We start from the raw sequence: 16,569 nt of genomic DNA, 5'->3' as shown, positions 1-16,569 counted from the left end.
CTTGCCCCTCACCCACACTCACACCGTTCTGGGTTGATCATGTGTTATTATGGAGCACCCTCTTTTCATCAGGGCTAATCTGCGTTGCCGGGAGACCTTCTGACATATTCAGCACTGAACATTCTCCTTCAAACATCATCCCTCTCTGTCCTGGATCCCCTTAGCTTTGAAAAAGGATCCTGGGTCTTTAAAAAGGGGACGGGGTCCTGAGCCATTCAAGGTGTATCCAATGCCTCGCGCTCAGCACGGCTCTTAAATGCAAAACAGACGGGGGAGCAAATAAAGATCAAAGCCAGCAGCCTTGCCCGCCTGGCCTGCTGTCCTCACATGCCAGGCGGTGCTGTCACTGTGAATCACGGCCATGCAGCTTCCGTGCTCACGCTGACCTCCCCCTCCCTCACCACCTAAGGGCCACCAACCCCCTCGACAATGTTACAGCCCCTCTGTGGCAGCGTCTCACATCAACACACACGGGGTTAAAACCAGACCGCATATGGGGCTGCCTTTATCAGACCACGCCGGAATTGACCCCAAGGATCCAAAGGAGCCAGACATCTCTCACCCACATCGGGATCCTCTCTTATCAAGTTCATTATTAGAGCACCGAGTCAAACAGTTCAGCTTCTCAGTAGCATCATTGTCGCTCCGGCCTCTACGGTGCAGAATATCACTGAGCCCTTGCTTTATTTCTCATAATGAAACCAATGACCTTGAGTGTATGCTAACTGGATATTATCTGTCTATGCAATGATCCGTTGGATTCTAAATGTCTTCTTCTTCTTCTAAAAGTCTGCCTCTTTAAAAATCCATTGCTTCTACTAGCACGTGATGCTAGCAGAGCACATAAAACATGTGGTGGTACATTAGTCATAAGTTTAGCTCAATGAAAAGCATGACTGAATATAATAACTCTTTTATAAGGGGGCAAAGCCGTTTTCTTCCTCTGTTGTCCTCATTTGTCCGACAGCATTGTGTGTGTGTGTGTGTGTGTGTGTGTGTGTGTGTGTGTGTGTGTGTGTGTGTGTGTGTGTGTGTGTGTGTGTGTGTGTGTGTGTGTGTGTGTGTGTGTGTGTGTGAATTTATGAGTGGGTGCATGTTATTTTAGCTTTTGTTTGAACTGCTACAGAACACATGAGCCAGGGGCAGGTGCCACTACGCCCATCTAACAAGATGATGTTATTGCATGATGATACTCTATATCCAACTGAATTAGAACGTTTAGCTCTGTGCTCTTCCATTGTTCTGCCGTGGATGGTGTGGCTGCGGATCCCTGCAGCATCTCAGCGATGTCAGGGGTTAAATAAGGCACCCTGCCCTCTCAGCTTCTCTGCAGCTACTTGACCTGTTTGTTCAGCTGTACACCCAGGCACGGTTGCCCCCACCACCCACTCCTCCCCTGACTTGCTGTGCCAAAGATGCAAGCCTATGGCAGGGAGAGTGCCAGCAACCCCACCCCTGTTTTGCTGGTAGGACACTGGGGACGAAGGTTGAGAGGGAGGGGTGGAGCGGCTAGATAAGCAACCTCCTGCTCCAGGTCAGCTATTCCAGATTACAAGACCAAAGAAAAACCTTTTAATTAGGTTTGCCATGCCGTTAAGGCCCTGTGGTATTGCGGCCCAGACACTTCCTGCATTGTGCTACACCACCCATAAAGTAGCAGAGCAAGGGAGTGAGTGAAAGAAAGTGAGCGAGAGAGGCTAAAAATGGCCCTGCCACATCTGCAGCACACCACAAAACAAAGAGATGCCTGATTGCCACCATGCACCGCGGTTATGTACCTACTAGAAGCCCTACAGCGAGCGCCTGCACGGACGTCAAGCCACCTGGACTTGTTTTGACGTGAATATATTTCTGGAGAATAGCGGTGGAGAGCAGCTGAGCTCTCTCTTCATTTATTACAACATTAATCCATCCAAGTTTCCACTGCTTTCTCCTTCTTTTTAACTCCTCTTGTTTTCTTATTCCCACAGTTAGATCTTGTGCGCAGTGTCTAGTGAGAAATCCCAGAGCCAGCCCTGTCAAACTCAGTCTAAAACAGCGTAAGTACGTTGCACATAATTTCCTTCTCATAACAAAAATAGAGGCAAAATACCAACAATCATATCTTGGTGATGCTTAATGAGCCCTTTCAGATCCTTGACAATATACCACTAATGTGGTGCTTTGCATCCTTTGAAACATACCAGAGTCCTGGAAATAGTAACACAAACGCGAGGCCTCACTGACGCCCCAAAGCCAAGGCAACAAGTTTTCCCTGTACTCTGTCCTTGCTGGTCCACCGTGTGTCTCCTCTCTCTCAACCTACAGATCCTTGTATCTGTATTCCTACCTGCGCCTCAGCACAGGAATCAGGTCGTGTTAGTGTTTGTCGGGGAGTGAAGAAACGAGAGATGAGGGTGTACGAGTAATTGCCTGCTCTCGAGACATGCGGAGCCTGTCTGGAGAGGAGATACTGGGGGCGGAGGGGCGGCGGGGGGAGGTATGTCATCAATCTGAGCTCGGCCCACAAAATAAAGATGAACACCTCACTTTGATCTTCATGGCCGGTTCAGCAGACGGTCTGCTAAGATAACTAAGATCCATGCTGGTTACTGTAATCTTAGCCTTGAACCATGCTTTTACTGAAAACCAGGACAGAAGAGTTAAAAGGAGAGCTTTACACACTATGGGCCTGAGAGCACAGAGGGAGAACTTTGTCTCCAGTTTAAAGGAGTCTATCTGTGAGCATTTGAGGGTGGGTTGTTGATAAAAGGCTCTGTTTTGGATAAATGGGTCGAAGGACGCGTGTGGAGGAATTTTGTATGAATAGTGAAGCAACGAGGCGGTTGCAAGTAGCGCCTCAGGGGTGTGGAACGTGCTGGGGCCTGCTGCATTATAAAGACGAGCCCTGCACAAGGCCAGCTGTGCCATACACAAGACTGCAGGAATGGGAGCACCATGAATGGCTTTCTCTGTGTGACAATGACTGCAGCACTCAGCAGAGAGGGAATGGTCAGAGGTCCTCACTATGGACAGGCAGCATTGACTCTGTGTGTGTGTGTGTGTGTGTGTGTGTGTGTGTGTGTGTACACTGAGAAATTACTCAGGAATGTGAGGATACATGCCAAAGACAAAGAATTTGAGTCACATTCAAGGGAACCTTACCCTCCTCGCCTCCTCTGAAGAAATATCACAATCCCATCAAAAGGCCTGGCCTGAGAGCCACACTGGATGGAACTAATGGAAGTCTTGTGCACTGGCTTAAAGTCTGTTGGAGGAGTTTAATTGATGAGATGAGATTTCTCCCCGCAGATGAATTTCCTCTGACAGCAGGAGAGAAACCCGATAGCGGCCGATGAAACTTTGATTCAATTATTGTTCATTCAGACCTTGAAGAGACTTATTTGCCATGAAGATCACACACGCAAAGATTTTTTTCGCTTCTTTTTTTTTTTACTAGCAACACATTCATTGGCTTAAAAAAAATTTATTCATAGATTTATATCTCAAAAGTCTTTCCATACAATTGAATTCACACATTCTTTACACTCTACTGCGGTTTAATCCCAACTTGAGACACAGATAAGCACATTGACGGCAAAAGAGGAATCTCAAGTTAGCCTTCAGCCACACATGAATCAGAAACCACAGTCATGGACACCCAACTCAGACGCAGCTACAACTTAATAAATACTTTACAAAAATAATGCAGGCTTTTTACAATGAAGATCTGCCTCCGAGACACAAGGGACACGGTTGTAAATTAATGGTGGAAATAAGAAAAAATGTGCATGCTAAATAAGCTTACATGAGAACCTGGATATTGCGACAAAATGAGAGAAAACTGGATACGCCTGTTCTCTGTTCCCCCCCCACCCCCACCCCCAACACATTCCTGAAGGATCTCTTTATTCTATTACCACAGGCCTCTCAGATTCACCAAACATAAACAACCTATGGACACAAACATGGACACAATCTAAACGAAGACTCCTAGAATAATACGTTTCCCTTTTAAGAATATGAACTCAGTTCTCCCTTTAGTGACCAAATCTGAGTTATAATTGGTGACTGGCAAAAGTTTTCATTTCTTTGAGAGGCATATTTTATAAAAGCAAAGGTAAAAAAAAAAAAAAAAGAAGAAGAAGAAGAAGCAACGTTTCGTTCCTGTTTTGTTGAAGTCAAGAAAAGTTCCTTGTGTGTTCGGACTCTGCTGGATTTTTCTTCCTCTTGGTTCAAAAGAGCGTTAAGTCCTGTTCCTCAGAGCCTAAAAGTTTGTGTGTTATTTGACCTAAGACAGAGGAAAAAATGGTTTCAGCACCATTCTTGAGGTTTAGCTGAATATTTAAGCAGTGTGTGTTTGTTTTTCCTTTCACGCTACAGAGGGTTAGAACTCCCTCGCCTCTTCAAACTGTTTGTAGTAGTCCTCGTCCTGAGGGTTGTCAGGACATTTCTGCCCGTTGTTTGGCGGCCTGGCCTGGTTGTAGCGGCTCCAGTCTCCTTTGCAGATGATCCAGGGCAGGATGTCGACCTTATAGTGCAGGTCGGCTGAGAACTCTGTGCTGATGAGGTTGGGCGTGCCGGCCCCCTTGCCGCGAGTGATGAGCTTCATGTTGTCGTCGTAGCAGCAGTGCTGTGCCGCCAGCGTGGTGGACTCCAGCGTCAGCATGGAGCGGATGCAGTAGCGGGCCGTGGGCTTGTAGATCTCCAGCTTCTCTTTTGGTCCGCTGGCGTCTTTCCAACGGAAATCGCGGCGCGTTGGAGCGTCGTGTACGTCCGCTGTGCTGTACGCCACCTCAGTTGGGTAAGAGCAGGGGCAGCTGGGGAGGTCGTTTGCCACCTTGGTCATGTACTTCTTCAAGAAGTCGCTCTTGCAGTTCATCCACCGCTCGCAGCTGTCTGTGTCTGAGAGAAATGAAGGCACTGTTAAATCTCCTTCCCGGCATTAGAAGATGAAACCATACGTGTGAGGCAGTGTAACATTCAACATGAAGGTGTGTTTTCGATGGGTTGATTAAGAACATGCAGGCAAACAAAGAGTGTGCAGAGGCAGACTGAGCTCTTCCTGCCCTGGTGCACATTTTCATCTCTGCACTGTAATGGAGAGCAGCCCGAGCATGAGGAATGCTAAGTGTGTGAAGACACGCTGCTGCCAGATGGATGAACTGTCTTTGATAGTATAAGAACATCAGAACGAGGCATGGTCTGGACAAGAATAGGCAGAGTCTCACCAACACCAAAGAGCTCTGTGGCGTTGAACTCATCTGTTCCTGCTAACAGGCTCACTTCAGTAGCTGCTGTCTTGAAGGCATCTTCAATACCTTCAGAGAGATGAATGCACAGCGAAAGGTGGATCAAAAGTGGAAAGGCTACTAAGTCAACACATGCACTTACAAACTGTCCATCAGCACCATCTATACTGCTGTGGAATCTTTTGTTCTGTCATCCAAAACCAAGACTTTACCTGGGCAGCTGGGCATATCACAAGTTCTGGACTCGGTGGCTGTGCAGGCGTAACCGCATGACCTGGTTCTCTTCTGGTTGCCATTTCCACAGGTGACACTGCACGCCGTCCAGTTACTCCAGTCTCCCTCTCCATCCATATAGTCTGGATCAGAGGGAAAGAGAGAATAGGATCGTCAGCTCTGATGCAGGCCACATGCTGAACTTACTCAGGCCTGTTAGCATGCCTCACTAATAATAAGTGGGGGAAGGACATGAAAGGGGAAGTGGGGGAGCTCAGGGTTCTCTTTGACTTTGCCCCTCAAAGCAGATACCACAGAAGCCTGTCCACCCACACACGCACGCACGCACGCACACACACACACACACACACACACACACACACACACACACACACACACACACACACACACACACACACACACACACACACACACACACACACACACACTGTGTTGTATATGCTAAGGCAGAGTTGTTGAACCACACAGTCCAAGGCGAAGGGGATAGTATGTGTGTTCGGTTAGTGAAGTAACAGGGAAGCACTTTGCAAATTCCAACAAAGCTACAGGGGATCCAGCAGGGATTTTACAAATAGAGATTTTCCCTGACACAGTGGCACTGGACACCATTCAGTTACTCTATCTGTGATTCATTGGTTTGAAAATGGGAAGTGAAATGGCAAGAAATCCTCTTTAAGTCCAATTATCATTCAGCAGATCACTGTAATGGGTATACATGGAAACAGTTACACTAGGCGCTACGACTACCTCACCCCACCACCACCACCACCATCACTACTGCACGCAAACACACACACAAGCACGTCTTGAAAGCAGTACTCTATCAATGAGGAGAATGAATGTGGGCATGTTGGGATGGAAGTATTTCTGGCCGTGGTCCAAACCTTCCTATACTCCCCCACTGCCATCTGCCCCTCATTATGAGCATTTTGTATGAATATGGGCCAGATAGCCATCTAGCGCTGCTCCCCTCCCTCCTCCATAGCTTACTACGGCCAAAGAGCTGGTGGCAGCTCAGACAGAATTTAGAAAACTTGATAATAACCTGCCCTCAGCCCACAGATGAGACAACTGAATGTGCTATCACTGGCCTGTGATGGATGACCCTGACCGCCTGTCCACAATTATGATTATTAGGTTTAAAACCAGGACAGTAATGATGATAAAATATTTCCCTGTCCATCAGCGTGGTATGAATAAACGATGAATGAGAGCTGACCGCAGCGATAAGCCAGAAACATTAAACATGGGCTCTGGTTTGCAGAAAAAACATGATAAAATCGCCTTCCTCACCGCTGCAGTGCAAGTGCAAGTGGATAAAATGACATTCACCACAGCGCACGCATTCCTGTTCGACCATGTTGGTTTGGGCATGCTACAACACGGGCCGGACGCATACGGTATGACAGTGAGTGTAAAATCTTCCACGGCAGATTTATCTGCGGGGTTACTTTTGGAGAGTGTTGTGAGAATGGTGTGGCAGCCAAACAGCGCTTCTGGCCCCATTCCTGCCGCTGAACTTTGATGTAGTGAGGCGTTTAAACTGTGTCACGTAGCTAGCTCCACACCACAGAGGAATCCATCTCGTAAAAGAGTGTTAAAGGCTTCAATCAGGGGCTCCCAGAGGCTCGCCCGGGATGACTGCACTTATTATGGTGACAGCTTAAATCAGCAAATCTGCAAATTACAGATTCCACATCAGACTACGGCCATCTGTGGAAACGCTGGAGACCAGTGCTCAAATAAGAGCCTATGGACCCAGCTAAATATTCTGCAGTGCGCACCGTGCGCTCATTTCCTCGCAAACACGCCCTGCTGTCATTCTCACCATATTCGGTTTGAGCTTTGCTTCCTGCCCCGATGCCTCCTCTCCTGCCCCAGTCTGTCGGCGGCCTGAGGAAGTTGCTATCCTCGGCGTTGCTCCCGTAGGATCGATCGTGCTCCTCTGTTTGATGAGTGGTGGAAGAGGAGGAGGGTGACGAGGAGTGAGGCCACCAGTTTCTCCAGTTAGGAGAAGCCCAGTTGGGTTTGCTTTCCTTGTGGAGGCCTTTTTCTGGCTCAGGGCCCTCCAGTCCATCCACCACTTCAATGGTCACCTGTTTGGAAGAGAAAAAGTCCAATTAAAGTCCACGCTCAACAAAGATATTTACAGTGCATGCCATTTTTGGACAGAATGGGCCAATTGGCTGCCTTGAGGTGACACTATCTGATACCCCTGTGCATGATCTAACCCCCTCCCCCTTTCTGTCCTAACACATGTGCCTCCCAGATGAGGGGGGACCGTCAGCCCTGCCCCACAGTCACCCTCCCACCTCTTGGGCTCTCTCCACCTAAACACAAAGTTCAAAGGGCTACTCAGCCTCCTCCAGACCATGAAAGCCAGATGAATCCCAGGATCAAAGACACCCCCCTCCTCCTCCTCCCCTTCTCCCACAGCCTCACGCCCTTGCTCAATTGGTTGCTCCGCTCTCTTCCCACATCTTGAGATGTTAATACACTTTGTTCGTGCTCGGATTTAGCAGTGATGCTCTCAGAAATGGAAAGACCCCCTCGCTGGATTAGACAGGAGAATGATTTAAACATGGCAGCGGTTACTCGGCCATCTGCACCACTGAGGGACTTATGGGTGAGGGCTGGCCACACATTTACATAAGCTGCCGTCTGTCTTCCTGCACATGCGTTAGTAGTAAGGCATTGCTGGTTAGTGTGCCTTTCAGCCGTCATTATGACGGACGTGAGACCTTGCCGTCTATCTTAAGCTTCACTGGAAGCCAGGAAGTGTGAAAGGGGACGGCGGGGGGAGAAGGAAGGAGGAAGGGGGAGAAAAAAGGGGCAGTGATGTGCACCAAGCTATTCTCCCTCTTCCTGTTTGCTCTTCCTGTCCTGCGTGCTTGAGTAGCCATGTCTTTCAAGTAAGTGAAAGCATCAAAGCATGCTGACAGGTGCACAGACACACTTGATCACCTGTATGTTGGGATTCTGTCCATTGATATCAGCTTTGGAGAGGTCGGGGAAATTATGCAGATCTAGGAGGAAGGCTCCGGGGCCGTCTCTGTGTACGTTGCTGCCTTGTGCCCAGGGGAGGGTGGCAGGCCGGTGGGTCAACCGGTGTTCTGGACCAGACCTCCGGTCTTCAGGAGCCAGCTGGGCAGAGGAGCTGCTTTTTGCATTTATATTGTTCTGCTAAGGAGAGAAAGGAACATAACATGAGTTTATTATTGTTTTGTGCATTGACAATATAAGATTACTCCCTGTTGTGGGAATATTAAGGCTGAAGGCCCTGCAAGCTTGACATCTACAAAGTCTGCACACTCAGCAACGTTAGATTGATCTCTCATGTCGACAGAGGTTCATGTGGCCATGACCTCTGTCATAAATCCTGCGGACAGCGGAGTCTTGACTACTTGGAGCCTAGAAAGAAGGGACAAACATTGTCAATGTCTGCTTCCACCAAAATATAATCTGTCTAGAGGCTGCGTTCAGAGCCAATGTCCCAGTCAGACTGTATATTTTTCCAATTTTAACTGACAGAGAATGCTGTTGCTTTACCATAGTCGTATGGCGTGGACATTTTTAGCATGTTCTGGCGCTGGCTGGGAGAAAAGGAGCAAAGAAGAGGTTTCCTGCATTGGGGCTATACAGAGAAACCTAAGCAAACACTGGAAAATAATTACATCTGCCTTCTTGAAGACAGAAAAACATTTGGTTTTCTGACAGGGGATTGTAAATTCATCCCAAAAGGACAGTGGAGGCATATGTCTCCTGTCAGGTATACACAGAAGGAACAATTATTCCTCAATTGGACAGACAGCCATAAGTAGCCGGCAATCATCCATTCTGGGGTGGCAGAAAATAAGATCAAAGAAAGCCATCAATCATGTCCCTTGTTTTCTTTTTCATGTCCCATTTCTTCCTCCCTAGTGTTTTTGTGGCCTGACTGAGGCCTGAGAATATGGCAGCAGTGCTGTACGGTTGCGGTGGCCAGTCACAAAGTGTCAGCTCAGCCACATTGTGGTGGGCATAAAAGCCCCCAGTGGAGCTGTTTGTTTCCAGCCAAGGTGCACTCTGGGACAATATGGAGGCTGTAAATGGAGCTGCACAGCAAGGGAGGAAGAATTATAAATGTACATGTGACTTAAACTCAACCACAGCGGGGACGGCGGCCGCACAGACAGACTCCCATATCCATTTAACATTACTCTTCATAATTCACCACCAGAGACCAGATGGAGTTAATATGATAATATGATGCATTTCAAAGAAAAAACTTTCACATCGCATATCTCAATGTGAGCTACTGCCATAATTACAATGATTACGCAATTGCCCATAATTTGGAGGAAGAAGAGTAGGTGGTTCTGCATTTTGCCTGTGGCCACCAAATAAAAAGAGGGAGAGGTTTCACTGTAGATAAGATGATGAGTTTTTATGAGAATTTATGTCCAAAATCATAAAATGTGAAGAAAAGCAGACTCTGAAACAGCAGATTCCAATTAAAACCGCAAATGTATTTTCCATAACCAAACAATTATGGCTGAGAGCTCGGTACAGAAAAAGGTCATCTTGACAGCGTAGTTCCTGCATCAGCTATTGACCCTTTGTATGAACATCACAGGATCCTCTTTGGTTCTATCACAAGCACTTGGGCTTTGAGATGCCCACGTGATAACCCTGTCTTTCAAGTTCCCAGCCTTCAGAAGTCACTCAGTGGCTGTAATTGAGCCCCGCTGAGGGAGCAGGCCCAGAGCAGCACTCACAGGTTCAATCACAATGTTAATACATACAACTGTAGATACAGTAAACAGGTGTGGTTGATCTCCTCTGGGTGGATTATATTTTTAGAGATTACATTAGCATCTAGCTGCAGACCACACAAGCTGCTCTCCAATCCAGACATTACTGATTTATGATACTGGTACTACAAACAATCATTTGAATGCACTGCCAGAAAACACTTAACGACTGCACATTTCTCTTGTTTTCCCATCATCGGACTCATAGGTGTTTTCATTCACAACACCTGTCATTTCAGGAAATGCATCCAGATATTCTCAGGCTACCGGCTTACTTACTACTTCCTCCGTGAGTGGTTCTGCTGAAAGCAAGTCAACAGAACTGTTTCAGAATACGCAAACGGTTGGGTTGTGAAACCCAGAGTGTTTGCCGGCAGATTAATCCTCCGTTATCCAGTCTAATCCCATCTGAATCTTCTGTTGTGTCACATTATGCAGCATTACACATGGCAGGCAGATGATCTAATCCTGACACAAATTTGGTTTATTTAAAATCACACTGAAAAGCATTCTGATCTGAGGGCAACACTTGTGATGATGTTCCACTCAGTACGAGAGGCCATTGAGCTGAAGCCTGCTTGTACACACAGACAGTTTGAGAGTTTATGGGCACGCACTGGTAGTGTAGCATTAATGTGATTTGATTTATGCTTGAGCCACTGCAGACAGGAGGGTAAGAACGCACCAAAGGCACCATAAACCACTGGAACCACCGCAGTCTTTTCAGAGAGTTTCATGTTGAAATTGTTTGTTAAACTGTTTAAATAATGTCACTGGAAGGATAGTTTCTGATATGCTACAGGTTGGTTCATTGCGCAAATCTGTTTTATCACTGTGGAGAGATTTTAAAGGTTCATTATGAAAATGTGCCATGGTGAGGCTAAGTAACATCTGAAGGCATTCATGAAGGTGTACACAACAAAAAAGAAAATCACCAGCTGTCACTTAGCAATACACTGTATTTCTTTGTCCACCTTTCTTCAGCCACAGTATCGCTGCTGTACATTCAAGTTCAAGCTTCCTAATCTAACTCAGGATCTCCCATCCAATACTGGATTCAAGCCCACAGCACTGGAGTTTGAAGCCATTTTCTCTCATCTAAACCAGCATCATCCACCAAGGACCTAAGAAAGTCCAATGTGACAATTTCCCTTGCAGAGAATTTGCGATCTTCCACTTGACTTCTCTACAAGTCAATATTAAACATTAAATGAACATTTTCATTTTCCGCCTTTGAACAGTCAAACCTTAGACAACTGAGGCCACTGCTGTGTGTACACATTGTTGACATTCAGATTATTGTCGCACTCTTCTTTGGTGCCAACAGGACAGATGCTGATTTTCTCACAGCGGTAAATACATCAAAATCTTGCCAAAACATGGAAAAACATCGGCCTGAAATAAAATGCTGCTGATTCAAGCCTTGAGCTGAATTGTAAATAGGAAATATTGTGGTAATGCTGCTGTTCCAGTCACTTGGAGAGAAACAGGGAAATCTAAGCTGCTCTTCCCCATAAGCACTGAGATTTGATTAAATCTATATTTCCATCTGGGAGCTCGGCAGTGTGAAGGACAAACCATGAAATTTTATCCATCCAAATAATTGATTTTGTTTCTGTCTCAAACAGGGTTTCAGCAGGACAATTTAGGAGAACCAGCAGAGTTGAAAATAATGGAAAGAATGCACAACGTGGGAATTAGTCATCACGCAGGAATGGCAGTTGTGTATCAGTTGTGTAAAGTCCGTCAATTCTTGTCGATGTCAACATAAACACCTCTCTCTGTCTTCTCCAGATGACTCAGTGGAGCTTTTTAACGCAGCTTAATGAGAAAAACATGCTGTTTTGCCATTGTTTTTTTTCTCAGACAGCCCCGGCTGTAACCGTGCACTGGAGTAACTCATTTCAAAGTTCAAAAAATCAGCAGTGTTCCCCTTTGATGGCGAGGCAGCTTTACAGTTGCTATCACTCATCTGAGATCTTCCTCGACCAGGAACATGCTTTAATTTGCAGATCAAAAGTGACACACCATTCCTCAGTTCATCTGGGGCCTCCCAGGATGCCCCCCCCCCCCACTCTCCAAAGCCATGAATGAACACTTGCACAGACAAGCCACCCCCTCTCCCTCCTCACAGTATCTCCTCTTCTTTTCCCGCTTCCCCCTTTTTCACTTTGTGAGGGCTGCTTAAAGGGGCATGACTCCATTTTCAATTGGGAGCAACTCAGGGGTCCTTCCCCCAGGGAGGCTGGCAGGAAATGAAGGCAGTGCACATTGTGCCAGATGCTTTTCAGCGCTACACTTATGGAGGTGGAAGAGAAAACTCTGCTTCCCCTGTCACACGCCTCATACTGGGTGTGTGTTTATGTGCGGGATCAAACTGAGACGACATGCTAGAAAGGAGTTCGGAGCTCAAAAGTGAGATGTTCTTGAAGATAAAAGAAGAAAATAAGCTCATGGGTAGAAAATCATGCTTCATCTGTAGCACGGTGTATGACAAATACTGTTCATAATGTCAAGCTGCAGTGGGGGAATGTGCTTTCCTGGGTCAGTGATGATAATGTGCCTCGGACCAAAGAGCTTTCTCTCTCCACTACAGGTGCACGGAGCCGCATCCTGTCATTTGTGCTCCTGTGAATGGCATTTTAAATATGACACCTTGGCATGACAATACACCCCCTGGGCCGTGACAAGCCTGGCCGAAAGATGACATCACCGTCTTCAGTGGCGGACCAGTGAAGCATGTCCGTACATAGCCGGAGCATTCATGAGGAAAGAAAAAAAAAAAAAAAAAATCAGCGCTTTTCTATGTAAATCTGGACTAGTGACAAAAGGGATGCTGAGACTGGAATGGGTGGCATGTGTTTAGTATTTTTACTGCAGTTCCTCAGGAGAAACTCCCTCCTGGCCCTCATCGCAGCTATCCAGCATTTGTTTGGCTGTGTGACAAATATTTGATAAATTCCTGGAATATTTCCTCAGCTTTGCGTGGCCTAATATCCAGCCGAACACAGGCCTGCTGTTGCATATACGCAGGTCAGACCACAGTCATGGCAGGGATAGTGGAGATAAGAGAAATTACCCTCACCATCCTCTGCTGAGGTAAAAATTCTTTCCATTCATCTCCCCCAAGCCCTAATAAAGAATTTATGAAGGGACACCATTCCAGTGGGCATAAATACCCATTTATCACTGGGACATGAAGAAAGTATTTCAGCAGCATGCTAAATATACATCAAAAAGCAGCTGAAGGATGCTTAACACTCTCTAAAAAAGCCTGTTGATCCCAGACCCATCTTACCCCTCCAGTCAGGATTTGAGGCTCTGCTGGAGTCTGTGTGCTTTATGCTGACGTTAAAATGGGCAGTTAAACTTTTAAACCTGTCTTGACTAAGTTTGGGTGAGGCACGTTCTGAGCTGGACCGCAATCCAAAAAGGTGTCATCAAAAACTGCATTTTGAGCATTTTATTGATTTCTATTATTTGTCTTTACCTCAACGTTAATATCTGATCATCTCACGTGGCTTTGCCCACACATGTGAGTACAGTGCAGGATCAAATAAAACAAGTAGGGCTTGAGACTCGATCTGAAGCAGGGCAGAGGTCAGTTTGATGCCAGACCCTCCTCTAAATTCATCTCTGGGACCTGTGTGTTAGTGGGGGTGGGGGTGGGGGGGACCCTCCGCCTCATCAACTGAAAGCTTGGATGACAGTGATGAGCCCACGATGACAGAGAAGCGCCTGCAGCTAACATTTAACCCCCCAAAATAGGGAGGTGTGTGTGTTGCAGGGGGCCTGATCTCTGACCCTGCCTCATCCTCCATCCCTTCAACGGCTCCGTGCCATTCCCGTGGGGGACACCCGAGGGTCTCCACATCCGTGTGTATGTCAACAAATCCTCAAGACTCTCAGGGATGGAGGCTTTATTTTACCTGGGCCATCAGTTCAAATGAGCTTTTTTTTTTTTTTTTAATCAAACCCATCTGTAACCAAATGACAGCCCTTAGACATCAGCGTCTGCATCAAGTTTCCCCCAACAAATCTCCCTTACATGGAAAGTACCCCTCTGCTGACAGATTTCCTAACTCACCTCAGTAAGTGCTGTGTGCTGATCCAGGCTCAGAGTTACATTTCCCTGGGGCAGCGGACTGCTCCGCAGCACCGTGATGTGCAAGGTGAGGAGAAGAAGTCCCAGGAGCAGCAACAGTTCCGCCGCCAGACGCACCATCCTCTTGACGCGGCCGCTCTTGGGAGCCTGCGGTGTGGCCGGAGCTCCGACTCCGCCTCCTCCCGGTGCAGAGACTCCAATCTCCGGATCCGCCGGGGACGAGGAGCCGCAACACCACTTCGGAGCCACTTCGGGAATCAGAATTGCAAAAATGAAGGGAAAAGGATCGGAGGTGGGGCAGTCGAATAATTTGGAAAAAAAAAAAGTGCTGTAGATGAATTTGGATGCGGTGGGGTTTACTTGTAAACTGCGGTCCTAAATGAAGATTTATCCTCTTTTACTTATTGTTCCTAGAGTTTGATTTGAGCACAAATAGGATAAGAGTTAACGCGCCGATCTGCCAATTAATACACTGTAGTGAACACTGCAGGGCTGATCCAGCGCGCAGCATTAACGCTTTCCGCTCTTGTTGCGTCCTCAACTCTACAAACTCAGGAAACTTGCAGCCCAGTTGCCCCGCGGTGTCCCCGCCACATTCTCAACCTCACGCTTCACTTTTCCTCACTTCCACTTGAGCCGCTTTACGCACTTCTTGTTTTGTCCACATTCTGCGCTATCCGACGCGTTACTCGACGAGACTGCCTTCGAGGAAAAAGTACAGGTAACCAAAAGAAGAAGAAGAAAAAAAAAAGATATATCTCCCCAGTGAAGACTTCACGGTGGAGTTCTGCCTCCTTCAAAAACAGTACCCATCCATTATGCTGCGGATCGTGAGCCCACCAAAATGAAGATGCGCGGGCTTGCGTGCGTCTCTAACGAGTCCCGCTGGAGGAAACAAGTCAAACCATATCAAACTACGGCTCGTTAACACGCTGTTCTTGTTGTGCGCTCTTGAGGTGGTTTTATACTATACGCCCCTGTGCAGACGCCCTCCCCCTGGTTAACTCTTTCGTCCCTCTCTAACCAGCCCTCCCCAAAGTGGAGTCAGCCAGGTTTAACACCAGATTGTCTGGTGGAAGTTCGCTCCAAAAGTATATTACGCTCCTTTCTCGTTGCAGATGAGATACGTTTAAGTCCTTTCTGGTCACAGGATCAAAATGACACCTAGATTTATCTTTGAAAGCTGCAAAATATCTAATAGAGCGTTATGGCAGGTTTAAAACAACCGTCATGTCAGCGGGCATTCAATCACATTTGTGTATGCAGTTATCCCAACACACTTTTCTACTGAAACAAATGCCGCTACGCAGGAGCAATAACTCCCTGAAACAACCTCAAGTAACCTTGGTGGTCCCCGGAGGCGCACTGGGCACACAGGCGCGTCGCAGCGCAGCGCAGCGCAGAGGAAGACACCCGGAGGCGCCTTACAGGAGGTCCGCCTCTGCCGCTGACATGTGTACAGCAGCGGCCTTGTCTCAGTCAGCTGTGATTAAACGCTGCCACGGAAGGTGCCGTAACACTTCGCTTAAGCAAGACAAATGGTGCGTAATGTGATTAGCCCTCGTGAGACTTTTTATTGACCGCTTCAAAGGACAGGTCGCTGTGTCAAATTACGCACTAAGCGGGGATGCCGCTGCTTCAGTGTGTGCGACAATTCACTGAGCCCCGAAGGCAGAGGAGACACAAAGTGCATCTAATGTCATTTGTCACCTTTGAAGTCAGCAGGCTGCATTCAGTTTGGGCACAGGCGGAACAACGGTGTTACTGATGATGATTAACACGATCTCATTACCTGGTTAGTGTCATGACATTTCGCATACAATCATTTTTCAAAGATAACTTGGGGACATTATTCCAGTCCACAGTGCGAACATATTACACGGCTGTGCGCATGCACGATCCTTGATGTTGTAGCCAAATGGCGCGTGACGCAAGGCTCCGGTAGGACCACGGCAGCAGAAGAGCCAAAGCATCTCTAAAAGTAGAGCGCTGTAACCTGTTTGGATTAAAAACAGCATAATCTTAAAAATGAGCGGGTAGGATGTTGATTGTTGTTGTCTTTGGTTTCCCTTTGCCTGCCTCACTGCGTTTTAAATGTGTTGAAAACGAGCCCAAGAAACCCCTCAAAGAGTCATCATCAATGTTATTTTACAGCTCAGAGTGTCATAAAACGTCTGGGTCTGTGGAAAGAGCTTCCAACATGATT

The 16,569-nt window shown here is 47.1% G+C and overlaps 1 protein-coding gene across 3 annotated transcripts; it reads right to left on the bottom strand.

The window, feature by feature from the left end:
- Nucleotides 1–3,435: 3,435 nt before the first annotated feature.
- ism1 (isthmin 1) lies at nucleotides 3,436–15,299 on the bottom strand. 3 transcript variants are annotated; one of them, XM_070976855.1, is made up of 7 exons: nucleotides 14,346–15,291; nucleotides 8,430–8,648; nucleotides 7,294–7,561; nucleotides 5,444–5,587; nucleotides 5,211–5,300; nucleotides 4,361–4,884; nucleotides 4,149–4,270 (listed from the first exon to the last, which is right to left on the bottom strand). In XM_070976855.1, exons 1-6 carry the CDS (start codon nucleotides 14,481–14,483, stop codon nucleotides 4,367–4,369), a joined length of 1,377 nt encoding a protein of 458 aa, XP_070832956.1. In that variant the 5' UTR covers nucleotides 14,484–15,291; the 3' UTR covers nucleotides 4,149–4,270; nucleotides 4,361–4,366. The 3 variants fall into 3 exon arrangements, with proteins under 3 accessions (XP_070832958.1, XP_070832957.1, XP_070832956.1); XM_070976857.1 differs by having other exon boundaries at nucleotides 3,436–4,884; nucleotides 14,346–15,297; XM_070976856.1 differs by having other exon boundaries at nucleotides 3,453–4,884; nucleotides 8,430–8,645; nucleotides 14,346–15,299.
- Nucleotides 15,300–16,569: the final 1,270 nt, after the last annotated feature.

This window comes from Chaetodon trifascialis, chromosome 13 (assembly GCF_039877785.1).
Source record: "Chaetodon trifascialis isolate fChaTrf1 chromosome 13, fChaTrf1.hap1, whole genome shotgun sequence".
Classification (NCBI taxonomy): domain Eukaryota; kingdom Metazoa; phylum Chordata; class Actinopteri; order Chaetodontiformes; family Chaetodontidae; genus Chaetodon; species Chaetodon trifascialis.
This window is presented reverse-complemented; position numbering and strand designations above follow the sequence as displayed.